General features: G+C 46.1%; 1 protein-coding gene across 1 annotated transcript in view; it reads right to left on the bottom strand.

Moving 5' to 3' along the window:
- Cfap61 (cilia and flagella associated protein 61) overlaps window positions 1–14,374 on the bottom strand; it is a 272,515-nt gene that overhangs the window by 82,557 nt on the left and 175,584 nt on the right. Inside the window, exon 20 of the mRNA XM_051144932.1 lies at window positions 8,055–8,229. Within this exon, the coding sequence (XP_051000889.1) occupies window positions 8,055–8,229 (175 nt within the window). The remainder of the gene's footprint in view (window positions 1–8,054; window positions 8,230–14,374) is intronic.

Raw genomic sequence — 14,374 nt, 5'->3', positions numbered from 1 at the left:
TAAGGGACAGCCCCAAGGATGGTCTTTGGCAAGGAGAGCTGAGAAGCCACTCTCCAGACCAGTAACAGTCTTTGAAACAAGCTGTGCAAGTAGATTCCCAGCGGATGGGAGATGCGGAGTGCTTTAGTGCTGAGCACAGAGGCAGAGAGGAGGCAGGGGAGGTGATTAAAACCAAGACCTGAGTGACCTGTCTACCCCTCACTTCAGACTGGGACAGGTAGGGACCTGGCATTTAAGATGTGGGTTTCAGGAAATGGTGACTGCCTTACCTACTGGTACTCCAGCAGCTGTGACAGGACCATGCCCATCACACCGAGAACCTCACCTTGGCTGCAGCAGGACCAGGTGTTGGTTTTGTCATCCTGGTTCCTGCTTACAGTGTCAAGGCTCTGAAAAATCCCCTCAGATTTAAGGGAAAGGTGCTTTGTAGGAGGGGAAAGCCAAGCTAATCTCTCTTTTAAGTTCAAGAAATAAAAAAACAGTGCTTTTGCTTCCACTCAGACATTTATCACAAAAGCAATACAATAGCCTTTCTGGGAAGTCATTTCAGGTGAGGCCAGGAGGTGCTCTGTTCCTCAGAGACTGGAAGACCTGCTCTGCCTCGGCTCTGCTCAGGAGCTTCCCGACCCTATGCGGTGCCCCGAAGGCAGGAGACTTCTGGAGAGGCTGCAGCTGAGGAGGAGGAAGGATGTCCTGACCCAGAGGTCTGGCTGCACATTTGGAGCTCAAGAACTAAAGGAGAGAAAATGAGAAGATCTTTGCAGGTGGGTTGGACAAGGATTTTCTTCCAGGCCATATAGCCAAGGATGACTATGAACTTCTTGACTTCCTGCCCCTCCCTCCCAAATCCTGGGATTGCAGACATGTAACATGAAGCGGCTTTTGGGGGGGGTGGTTGGGGGGGCTGTTTATTTTATTTTATTTTTTGGGGACAAGGTTCTCCTAAATGCTGGGATGACAGGTGTGTACCATGAAACCTCATTTTTATTATTATTATTATTGTTGTTGTTGTGTGTATGAAATGTGTAGGCACACTGTTGTCATGGCATGCATGTGGAGGGCAGAGGACAGCTAGCTATGTGGAGTCAGTTCTTTCCTACTTGGGTCCCGGGGCTCAAGCTCGCGTCACCAGTTGGCTCACCAAGCCTGCTGCCCTTTGAGTGGGCTCGGGCTCTGCTCTGCTCTGTCTTAACAAAGATTTCAATTTCTTAGGTCCACTCGAAAACAGACATACGGTGATTCTGTGTGACCTCTTCATCCTAGGCCTGGAAGATGGTTCTATTGTTATCTACCCCCCTTCCCTGGCCCCCCTCTCCTGGGCCCCCCTCTGCCACCCCCAGCCGCCCCTGAAAGCAGAGCAGAGAGGTCAAAGTCGCTCGGCAGCCAGTGGGTGGGCCCAGAGCACCGAGACCCAGCAAGCAGGCTTCACATAGAGCAGACAGAGCCCTGTGCTGGGCTCATAAATGGATACACGATCCAGGATTTAAAATACTCTAATTGGAATTTTATCTGGATGAAATCAAGAATGTGCTTGATAATGAAAGAATTAAAAAATATGTCAAAGGACAGTATGAAAAAACACTTGTTGACAAAGCATATCTTGCCTACAAATAGACAATATTCTTTATGCTTTTTATAAATCAGAACATAAGGTTTCTCTGACCCTAGCCTGACCTGCCTCATTTTTCCCTGCCAAACATAAAGGGAAGAATGTATTCGCTATAACAAAGGTTCCGTCGTCGGTGACTCGTGCGCTGGAATTTTAATGTTCCTTCTCCCTACAAACATGCTTTTAATAAGGTAGTAAACTGTATTTAGCTACAGATGAAAATAATTGATCCATTTCAAGCCATTAGGGTGGTTTTCTTTCTGTTTTGTTTTTTGTTTTTTAACTTTACTTTCATGCTACTTTTCATTTTCATGGAAAGTACAGAGGTAAGAGCAGATGGATCTCAATTAGTTTCAATTAATGCCAGAAATGGCTCTGATGTATCAGTGGCTGGGTCCTGCTAGAATCCTCCCCCCACCAGCTGAACACTCCTGGTTTTGTTTGGACTTGAGAGCGCCATTTGAGCCGTGACGTCACTCACTATTCTCCGTAACCCAGAGCAGCAGTGCCCATGGCTGGGGTAACTGACATCTGTAACTCTAGAGGACAGAAAATGGAGTCGCAGCTGCTTCCATCACAGGCACTGGGCTCTCCTGTGGGAGCAGAGGACCGTGGTGTCAAACAGCCGCTGGGAGAGGGCCATACTCTCAAGTGGCATCTGCGTGTGTACAATGGGGAGTCTACTCTTCCCTGGAACTGTCATTGTTCCTGCTACCAATTATCCACCGTCCTTCCAGATCAATCGCTCTGTGCTACAAGAAAGTCAAGCCTGGCTTTTCCTAGGACTTAGGAAGTGGACCCAGGAGAGATGGACAAGCCTGCCACAGCCAGTAGAAATAAGAGAGTTTCTTTCTCTTTATTACGCAGTATTGTGTGTGTGTGTGTGTATCTGTGTACATGTGTGTATGTGTGTGTGTGCTTGTGTATGTGTGTATGCGTGTGTGCATATGTCTGTGTGTCTGTGTATGTCTATGTGTGCGTGCATGTGTGTACGTGTGTGTCTGTGTGGGCATGCATGTGTGTATGTATGTGTGTCTGTCTGTGTATGTATGTGTATATAAGTTGTGTGTGTACGTGTGTGTATGTGTGTGCGTGCATGTGCGTATGTATGTGTGTGTATATGTGTATGTGTGTGTATATAAGTGTGTGTGCGCGCGTGTGTGATGAACACAGGTGTGGCACGCCACAGTGCATATGTGGAAGTCAGAGGACAACTTTCGGGATTCTCTTTTTCCTCTGTGGGTTCTGGGGTCTAAACTTAAGCTGTCGGGTTTGCATGGCAAGAGCTTTTATCTGCTGGGCTGACTTGCTAACCCACAAACAAAGCTCAGGCTGGCCTGGAACTCACTGTGTAGACTGGGCTGGCCTACAACTCTTGGTGAGCTTTCTGCCTTAGCTTCTTTCTCTCAGACTCTGCAGAGAAGGGCCCTATCTTTGGTTACTCTTCCCTGCCTGTCACCAACCATGACATGCCAGACTTCCTCCATCTCACAACTACCTTAAAAATAAAGTGGAAGTGGCTGCGCTGCTGGACCTCTAATGCAAAGCTGACCGTTTCTGGCCACCGTGTGCCTGTGGCTGCACCACCTCATTTGACTATTCCCTATAGACTGACTCCTCCGGTCAGCTCCTCTCTGCTGACATGGGAATACAGATCCACCACTGCCCCCTTGACCAGACCCTTCACGGGGTTCTTATTCCCCAGGAAGTAACCAGCTAACCGTGACCTTGGGTAGACACCTGTATGCACAGCGTCCACCTTCACTTGCTAACTCACTCTATTTCCCATGTCTGCCTTCACAAGCTGGCAGCCCAGACTGAGTATTGGCTCACGTTCTCCCCCCTCCCCTCGCCCAACATATTATTTTTATTAATTATTTGGGAATTTCATACAATACACCCTGATTATACCCACTTCCCATTCCTCTCAGACCCACCCCCCACCCTTCTGCCCCCCAAAACCTAGTAAGTCCAATTTGTGTTGCCCATACACTCACTGGATTGTGGCCAAACTCCCAATGGCCAGCCCCGGAGAGAAAAGCGAGTCCTCCCCATGCCGACCCCTCGCCAGAAGTCACCAACCGTGAGGAGCTGCACTTCAGCGTCTTTATCACGTTTAAAAGAACTCTCTTCAATAGCTTCCTGTCTGAACTGTTTCTTTTTCTGGGGGTGGGGGTGGGGCAGGAGGGGACCAAGGTTGTCACAGAAGCCTTCAGTGTCTCTTGTCCTCAGTCATGAGAACTGTGAAAGAAGTTTTCTTGCCCATAGCAGTCAGTGGTAGCATGGGTCTCCCACAGCAGCACAGATCATGGACACCATGTCTTCTTTGTGAACCATGGACATAAGCGTGGCCTCCAGCAGCACGCGTGGACCACGAAGACTTTTGAGGAGATGTAATCCAGAAAGCGAACCACTCTTTATCTCAGACATCCTGCTGTTGCTCAGTCAGGTGATCACGTGTTTGGCTATCGTGTTCAGGACCAGGGCCTGTGTGAGCCTCAGCTTCTGTACTCCCCCTGCCCTAGGCCTGTGTGAGCCTCGGCTTCTGTACGCCCCCTGCCCTAGGTGCTGGCTGCCCTGCTGGCACCCCTGAACAACCACTGTGCTTGCAACCTGCAGGCAAGGTCTGGTCCACTGTCTTCTGGAGACAATTCAAGCTCCCCACCCCACCTCCAACCCAGAATAAACAAATAAAAAGCTTGTTTGTTCTGCCTTTGTTAAAGAGGATCTCAACTCCTTAATGACATCCCAGGCTCTTATGAAGGTCACAATGCCTCAACACAACTCACTGCACCCAGTGTGCATGGATTTCTATCTCTCTTGTCAAGACTGATACCCGTGAGGTCTCTGTCACCAGTATAACAGGAACTGAAATTCACACATCAGGGAAGCTTCTTCAGGTCACAGTATCTCCATCAACATGGTCCATTCTGAGACCAGTACTGGATGCCAGAAACCATAAACAGTGCCATACATATATATTTGCCACAAATGTTTGTATATTCTCTTAAAGGGCACACCCTGTGGCTTTTCTTTGGGTAAAACTGAACTGTCAACATTATTATTTTTGTACTTTGAAGCCATTGACTAAAACATTTAAACACAAGCATCGCCATGTTGTAACAGTGGATCTGATAACCAGGAAAGCAACTAAGTGACTACCAGGTGGGTAGTGTATCTAGAGTGAGCCATTTTTTCGTCCAGCGAATCCACTCTGTATACACTACCCACCTGGTAGGGACTTTGTTTGTTTGTTTGTGGGTTTTCGTGGTTTTGTTTTGTTTTTGATTTCCTGGCCTCACTTTGTAGACCAGGCTGGCCTCCAAGTCACAGAGATCTGCCTGCCTTTGCCTCCCTGGGTGCTGGGATTGCAGGTGTGCACCACCATGCCTGGCTGCCTACTAGTGTTCTAAGGAAAGGAAGAAAGAAAGTGTGGAGTTGGATGGGGAAGAAAATGAGGAGGATCTGGGAGGAGATGAGGAAGGGGAAACTGTGATCAGAATATATTATATAAAACAACTACTGTGATGAGATTCACAAGAGCTCAGTTAGGAGATAAGCGGTCATCAAGATGACCCAGAGGATGTAGTGTAAATGCTTTTCCTGTGGGTCTCCCCTCCCTGCTGAACATACTGTCATTTGCTGCAAAGACTAGGATTTGTTAGACGGCTCTAAGCTCTATTTTCAAGATGCTTTTGTTCTAAGCTGTATTCCTAGAAGTCCTCAAAGAGGTCTGTTGTTGGCTCTTGGCTCCCACATGTAGGTGTGCTTTCTGTGGCCACCTGAGTGACTATCCCAGACACACTTGTCCTGGGATTCACACTGCACACCTGTCTTGGGATTCACACTGCACACCTGCCCTGGGATTCACACTGCACACCTGTCTTGGGATTCACACTGCACACCTGCCCTGGGATTCACACTGCACACCTGTCTTGGGATTCACACTGCACACCTGCCCTGGGATTCACACTGCACACCTGTCCTGGGATTCACACTGGGCTCCAGTAATTCTGTATCCTTCAGTGGAAGGAGTGTGGGGTACTGGAGGAAGGCACAGAAAAATAAGTTCAAGACTAAGATCTGAATGGGACTAATTAAAAACAGGCCTGAGTGTGACTTAAATTACGGGAAAACTACGCACAGAGTCCCTTAAGGCAGGAGGTAACGCCTATCTTCTTAAAGTTTCACACACGTAAAGTCACTTGCAAAGGACTCTCTGTAGAGCTAATTTAACTAGGCTGAACTGGGTTCCACACGTGCTCTCCAAGCCTGGTCTCTGTGCTAAGAACGTTTACCTGGGTGACCTGGGGGGAAACAGCCTGCATTTAAGCCAGGAACTAGCTTCCACACACTTCTCATCTTAGCCCTTGGGTGGTCAAGAGAAAGCAGGCTCTCAGAGTAGCTTTACAATGGTATCAGACAGTCTTAGACCTCAAAACAAAAACCAACCAACCAACCAACCAAAAGCACTCAATAGCACTCTTTTCTTAAGTGAGTTCCAGAGAGCCATCACATCTGACAACCACTCAAGCTCATAGGAGGGCAGGTTCTCCCCTCACGCTGGAGAAGCAAGAGAACAAGAAGACACTGGCAGGAGACTGAAGTGCTTCTTGCTTGTCTTCTATTGGTCCAACCTGAAAAGCTTGCACGACTACTCTCAAAGGCCCATTTAATGTTCCATAGTGTTAGCACCCCAAACACTTGATGTTCAAGGTTAAAACACTGCCTGCTGTCAGGACGGATTGCAGTCCTCGGACACACCATGTCCTTTGGCTTTTATGTTTTAGGTGAGTTTATATGCAGCTTTGAGTCTGATAATTTGATGTAATTCGCCTCAAGTTATATGGATCAAAGAGGACTCAGCAAACATGGCTCATTACCTGGTATTGTAAAGGTTTTCTGGCACCTAGCCATGCCCAGACATTACTGTGGCTGCTCTCTTACTGAGCCTTAGGGACGAATATTTGCATAAAGACTGTGTGCCCTGCAAGGTCTGAAACATTTCCTTCCTACTGTTTTATAATGACAATGCACTAACTGTCCTGGAAGTCTTGAAGCCTACACAGGTCAATATAGAAATTATTAAACCAATGGTGGGGGTTTTTTTTTGTTTGTTTTTTGTTTTTTAAGTAAGATGATGAAAGGACGCTTAAACATATGTAGATACAAATCTGGTGATATTTTCTGACAAGCTTTATGTCTGCTTGCTGGATCTATGTACATCCCACCTCTGCCAAGAGCTCCAGACCCACTTGGATTTATGAGGCGTCACATCCAACCCTCAGGTTGCCTTTATTTCAACCCCCTGAAAATATAGCAAGAGCTAGAATCGCCTTGCGGTGCTAGAATTCTCCTGAGTCTAAAAACTTGACAAGGAAAGCATATGGAAGAAAATTACAGGTCAACTTCATTCATACATTTAGAGACAAGTAGTCTACAAAATGTCAGCCAATAGAATAGCAATGGGATGAACGTCATTTGATACCCATTAACTTTCATGTCGTGAATACACTAACTTCAGAAGTTTTAGAAGACCTGAGACACTAACTGAAAACCAGAAGGAGCTGCATTTAATTCTACTGAATCAACTATATTAATGAATGGAGCGATAATTAACACGTGAAGATAACTCGATGCCCACTTTCAAGGCCTGGAGGGGTCTTTACATCCTTGGCGTGAACTGCAGGTAAGGGTGAGAACCTCAGCTCTCGCCACCGCTGGCTGTGGGACTCAGCCTGGCCTTAGGGGAGATGAAGGCTCAGTGTATGACCTCCTCCATCTCCCAGGTTCCAGGCTTCAGTCAGAGACACACAGGCAGCCAGGCTCGGCTCTAGTTGTCTCTCAAGTCAAACAATTTCAGTGAGATCCACATAATGATGAAGCTGCTTGGCAAATGCTTTTGAATGGCCCAGGCATTTGTGCACATGTTTTACTTTCACAGTTGGGTTCAAAAGTGGTCTGCAGCTCGAATGTGTCTATTTGTGGGGAGGACTGGCCGACAACAACAAGAAAGAGAACAATGGGTCCTGAAAAGAAGAAAAGGACCCTTCCAACGCCTGCCTTTCTTCCTCCTCCTGGGTCTTTTCAGCTTCACAAAGGGAGACATATTTTCCATATAATTGCTAAACATGTTTGCTTATTAAATTATTCTTTAATTAGTTAATGATTTTAGCCATGCTTTGCTCTTCGGATATTCATTTTGTGTAATAAAATAATTATAGATAATTAAACTATATCAAGCCTTTTTCTTTCCCCCAGAAAACATTCTGGGTATCCAAAAATGACAACAAGTTGTAAATTAATCTGGAAAACAAAGCATGACAGATGAATGACTTGGTTGGAATTAATTAGGCACTAATTATATACTGGAACTAGACGAAGAATGAGTCTCATTATAAAACTAAAACGCTGCTCTGAAAGGCTGCAGTTCTGGTACCTTTACCTTCTGGTAGGATGGAGCTGTTTCTCAGCCAATTGAGGGCCTTGACGCAGTCTTCCTCGTCGTTGAGAATGAAAAGGTTGTAAGGGACTTTCCCAGTGTACCTCCGCTTGCTGTTCTCCGAAACCTCTCTGTTCGTCAGGTGTTGATCAATACTGGCCCCCGTGGGGCAGGGAACCTGAGGCATGTTACATAGAAATGTTCATTATCAGTGGAGACATGCTTGGAAGGAAATAAACTATTTGTGGTGACATTCCATACTGTGGTGTGGCCTTTTCTGTGCCTGGATACAGCTAACCAGGTTTTAATAGAGAGAAGAAGAAACACACAAGCAAACAGGTGGAATGGCCACTTGGATGCAACTCTCAGGACCGAATCACTCAGGTTACCTAATGCTACGTAATCCATTAGTCCAAAACTCAGTGGCAGAAGCCAGCCACGTATTACATTCTGGCTTTGTAGGTCAGTGATCGAGACAGGACAAGGGCAGCTTGTCTCTATGCTACAATGTCTGAGGCCTTGGCTGGGAAGACTGAGAGGCTAAAGGTGACTTGGGGCTCTAAGGTGGACTCATCTGGTCATAACTATCAGTCCTTTCTCTTTTCTTCAAAGAACACACCGAGTAACCCATGCTAACAAGTTGTCCTCCAACTGTCCAAAAGCCGCTGCTCCCCCGGTCTGGAATACCCACCTATGACTTGGGCATCTAACACCATGGCAGCTGGTTTCCAGGGGAAAGATACTGAGAAAGGAGCTTCGCCCTTTTCTCTAGCTGAGTCCTGGGACTCCAGAAGTGTCCTCTCAAGATTCTGTTCTCCCTGGGGAGCGGCTAGAGTGGCCTGCCCAAGATCAGGGGGATCAAATGCCTGTAAGAGGAGTTGGGCGCTCTGCATATAGCAGATATGGTTATATGTAATTAAAGCTATCTTCTACTTCAGATGCAGCAGTCCAAGTCTACAGATGGGCCAGGCACAAAATACGGAAGACTAGAGTTTACCTATGAAAGGTATGAAGCGGCTGTTCACTTCATCAGGAGCAAAAGCCTCTATTTCATTTCCATCCTCTCTCTCTCTCTCTCTCCCTTCCTCCCCCCTCCCTCTCTCTCACAGCTTCCCTGTATGACTTCTGCTCTCTTGCTGTTGACACAGCATGAATGGGATCAGAAACTTTCCTCTGCAATAAGAAAATGGCAACAAAATCACAAGAAAAGATGATAGCCAACACTGGTCTTCCATATTGAGGACATCCTGGCAACCACATGTCTTGTGCCTTAGCCAAGGAGTTCACCATGTCCGCCCCATCCAGCCATTGCCAGGGAAGAACCCAGGCTCGGGATGGCCAGATCTGATTTCTCAAGAAATGTCAAAGCCCTGGGTTTGCAAGTAGACTCTTGACTTTTTATTTTTGATTCCAGTTAAAACCAAACAAACACTGTTGTTAATGCCAAATAAAATGGCACGATGGCTTGGGACTGTGCAGTAGGCCACTGCTCTAGCCTTTCACTCTGGCTGCCAGGTAGAAATTGTGTGGACAAAGAGGCAGCCCAGGGAACTGAGAAAGGCAGACTGAGCCTTTGGTGGAAGATGTGTACAAACCATGTGGCAGAGTCACAGTGGAAGACTTAAACTAAGTCAGGAAGAGTTCTACAATGACAACGGGCTCAAACGCTTGCTTGCAATATGAGGCCTCGGATGAATCAGCACTTCACTTCTCCCTCAGACCTTGACTACAGTCATTTTAGAAAATGAGGAAGGCGGCATGACACCAACCTTACAGTGACTACGAGGGTGGCATCAGCTACCTTGACTGTCTCAGAGAGAACGCTCACTACCCTGATGAGGACTCCCAGGGCAATCACACTCATCTCCCAGGCACGAGCATTCCTTCTGGAAGCAGGCTTTCAGACTATGAGGAACCACAATACGTTCTGTCTTTCTGGGCAGATGTCCTAAGTCTGGACCATGGTGTCTGGAGCCCAAGTTATTCTCTCTACAAAAGCCCTAGGACGGTCTGAGGACTGGCTGGCCATCCTGTCAACCCTGAGTCCCCATCCATACAGTAAGCCTCTGCAGGGGCTTACTTTGTTCTTTCTCTTCCTAAGTGGAATTCTAGGAAATGAATAGACTTGCCAGGACTGTCTGTTTTTGTGATGTATTCTTTGATATAATCATGTTCAGCAGGGAAGGAGTTTGGAGCTGCTGTCTACACGGGCATCAGGAATTTCACCTTTTGTTACTGTTAATACTTTTCTTTCTCCAATTTTCCTTTGTTGGGTATTTCTAGTGCTGCTTTTGAGGATTTGCTTCAATAGTCTGTTGCTGTGTATTTTTCCTTTAAAATATTTTAATGTTTTATTTTTAACAGGTGTGTGTGTGTGTGTGTGTGTCTTTATGTGGGTATGTGTATGTGAGTGCCGGTACCCGTGGAGACCAGAGACGTTGATCCCCTGGAGTTGGAGTTACAGGTAGTTGTGAACCACCCAATTTTGGTGCTGGGAATCCATTTCTGGTGCCCTGGAAGAGCAGCACATGCTTTTACCCACTGAGCCACATCTCGAGCTTAACATTTTTTTTAAACATTGGTGGTGGTGGCGCACACCTTTAATCCCAGCACTTGGGAGGCAGAGGCATATGGATTTTTAAGTTTGAGGCCAACCTGGTCTACAGAACAAATTTCAGGATGGCCAGGGCTACACAGAGAAGACCTGTCTCAAAAAACAAAACAAAGCAAATAAACAAACAAAAAAGATGGTTCACTGGTAAGGAGCACTGACTGCTCTTCCAGAGGTCCTGAATTCAATTCCCAGCAACTACATGGTGTCTCACAACCATTTCTAATGGGATCTGATGCCCTCTTCCGTCATGCAGGCATACATGCAAATAGAGTGCACACATGTATAAATAAATACATCTTAAATTTTTTTTACATTCATTTACTTTCCAGGCGGGGTATAGGCATGCCTGCCATGATGCGCACATGGAGATCTGAGGACATCTTACAGGAATCAGATCTCTCCCTCCATCCTCTGAGTTCCAGGGCTCAAGCTCAGGCTGTAGTCTCGGCAGCATCTCACTGGCTCCTCACTGGGCACTTTAGACTACCTTTTAAAAATGATTTATTTTCATTTTTCTTTCTATCTAAGCGAGCATGTCTGTGTGAGTGTATGCCACATGTGTGTTGATACCATTGAAGGCCAGAAGAGCACTGGATCTCTTGCACTAGAGTTACATGTGATTGTGAGCTACCTAATACAAGTGCTGGGAGCTGAGCTCAGGTCCTCTGCAAGCACAGCAGCTGCTCTTAGCCACAGAGCCATCTCTCCAGACCTTTAACTGTCTTTTTCTACATAAGCAGGGGGGTCCCTTTGCTTAGATGTTTTTCTCCTATTTCAAATTCTGTGTAAACATGGCCTTGGTGTTACGCCACGCCCTTCTACTGTAGCTTCCACTTCCCCCTCTGTCACTCAGGTCTGTACTTGTATCCCCTGCATTCTTTGCCTTTCTTTACTCACCATTTGTCCAGCCCAGGGTTTGCTGATATTTTTGCGCTGCTCTCCAGCATTCGCTGGCTCGGCTCCTCTCAACAGAAAGGCTGCGCCACTGAACTGCCCCCTTTGGGCTTCTGTGCTTGTAGCAATGCCTGCTCCTCCTTAGCCTCCCCTCTTTCTGGTGCCATCAGTTTCCTGACCTTTATTACATCAGCTTAAATTGAGGATGATTAGTTTTCTGTTTAGGAAGTAGGTTTAAAATGTATGAAAATGATTTACATTACTGTTTTGGAGTCATCCACAGAGTTGCTGCCTGTGTCCTCTAATGATTGTAAAACTCCAGATTCCCTGTTCATTATTTGGAGTACAAATTGTAGTTTAAAAAAAAAAAAAAAACCACGAGAGAGGATTTTCCTGGGGTCTTGCATATAAAGAGTGGCTGATGCTTGTCTTCTGAGACTTAGGTGGATATGTAGTTCTCAAATGATCACATTTCCCTCAGAATCCTGTGTTGTTAGCTCTGCTTTATTTTGTCATTTAGTGCCAGACAGGAGATTGTGTGTGCCTCCCCTACTTTTTGCTTTTAAAGGGGGAGTTTGACAATCTGTTATTTTTCTTCTGAAATTTGTTCACTGCCCCATCATTCTCCCAAACAGTAAGAAATGTCTCACTCTTTGACATTTGCCAGAATGTAACTAACTGAGAAAAAAAGTCTTTGATTGTTCTTGGAATCAATCATGTGACAATCGTTTTCTAGGGTAAGGAGAGTTTCCTGCTAGCAGCCTTAAATTCTTGTAGGGGTCTATGCAGAGCAGAGACAGAGGCTCCAGTTCTCAGATTCAAGGAGCCCTTTCCCCTCGCATCGTCCCCACTGGGGTCCACTTTTGACAAAGAGGTGCCCCTCTGGGTCTGCTCCTGGGAGGGACACCAGTGTGCACAGTCCTCCTCCCGAATCTGTTTGTACCCAACTCTTAAGCGTCAGCCACACATTTTTGCTCACCCAGCTTCGTCTCTCAGGTGGCTGGAGGTAACTGATCTGCCTATTGGTTTCCAGTGCTCAACACCCCCCTCAGCAGCCCATGTCTCAGGTATTTTCCTGTCCAGTGTTAAACTCATTTGACTTTGACTTAACAAGCTTTGTCCTTCTTTCAAAAAGGTTGCCAAGTCTTAGTATGGGAAGGCATCTCCCCAATCTCCATAACGATCCACAGCTCACGTGGCTCTGTGATCTCGCTGGGTGTGGTGTTGGGAGCTGGCACGTGCTCATCAGCAAAACTAATAAACATGGGATGAAGAGCTGGCTGAGCAGCTAACGGCTCCTGCTCCTCTTCTAGAGGACCCAAGTTTGGTTCCGAGAAGCCGCGTCATTCCAGAACTCACACTGGGTGACCCCCAGACACCTGGTACCTCAGCATCCGGGGATCTAAGGCTCTGCTCTGACCTCGGTAGACATGTGCATAGAGGTGGGGGCATGCACACACACAGACACATACACATACTTAAAAATAAAAAATATTTTAAAATTTGATGGAAAGGGTAGATAAGAGAGTTAGGGGGTGTTAAAAATGAGCTAGCTAAACCTCCTTTGAAAAAGGAGAGGTCACAGGTAATGCATGTATGACATTGATGGAGCAAGGCCAAAGTTTCACGAATGCGCTACTTGGAACTCTGAGGGTCACCGTTGAAGAAGAGTAGAAATTGGGTAACCCAGAAAAGGAGGCTTGGGGTGAGAGGAGGCATGGCTAGAAATGAGCCTGCCCCACTCTCTGTTCTGCAACAGCTTAAGGTTTTGCTTTCTGGCCACGTTTTCTGAATAGAAAACTTAAATGGTGTGCATTTGGACACGGAAAACACTGTGGAATGTTTTAGAGTGAGGCATGCTAAGCGTTGTAATTATATTTTATGAAATGTTGTCTTCTTGCTTTGGGTTTAAGTTCCACTGTCATCATTTTAATTTGGCTTACAAATCTGGGACAAAATCATGAGAGAGTTGGAGTGAAGGACAGAGGAAAAGACATAGGAACGAGAAGGTCCCTGGTGAAGTCAGTTGCCCTTTCTCTATCGCTCTTATGTACCTTTGATTTTTATGTCCTTCTGAAAAAATTAAATTGGAACTCCCCTTTATCATTTCTTCATTTCATTTTTCCTGTTGTAAAAAGGGCAAGAGCTTAATGTGCTGCAGACTAAAGCTGCAGGGCAGCTGGGCACACATGGGCAGATGCCCATGTCTCTGGACAGCTGGCTGAGTCCTGTGCTCCATTTCCAAAGTGTGGGGCTGCAGGCAGCGGCTACAACTAGTGGTCAGGTGATGGGGGACATACTATCAGGGCACACTCTATTCCTACCCTCTGAGAATAAGGTTTCTTTTTTAAAACATAAAAGTTTTTTTTTTAGAGCTCAGTCTAAGCCACTCAAAGTGCAGTCCATTCACAGACGCCCTGGCCTCCCCTGGGAGCTTGCTAGACACTCTTCTCTCAGGCTGTCCTACCTCGAAGCTCCTGCTCAGAGCCTGCATCTTTTTTGTTATTATTGTTTCTTGTTCTGCATGACTACTTAATAATCCATGACCAACAGCAACCAACAGCCAATCATCAATGCTTATTGGGAACCTAGCATTTATATACCTTCTGAAAATTCCCCAGAATTCCAAATAACAATGGTAGAAACTATCTGAAGCTGGCAAAATTACGCCTCTGCTGGAGCACTAAGCAATTCACACTCAGTTGCTTTTAAGCAGCCCCATTTGCCCATACCTGGGAATAAAAGGAAAACATATTCTTATAATATTTTGGTGGTTTTTATTAATTTTTATTTTATTTTTTTAATTTTATTAATT

This window comes from Acomys russatus, chromosome 4 (genome assembly GCF_903995435.1).
Source record: "Acomys russatus chromosome 4, mAcoRus1.1, whole genome shotgun sequence".
NCBI lineage: Eukaryota > Metazoa > Chordata > Mammalia > Rodentia > Muridae > Acomys > Acomys russatus.
This window is presented reverse-complemented; position numbering and strand designations above follow the sequence as displayed.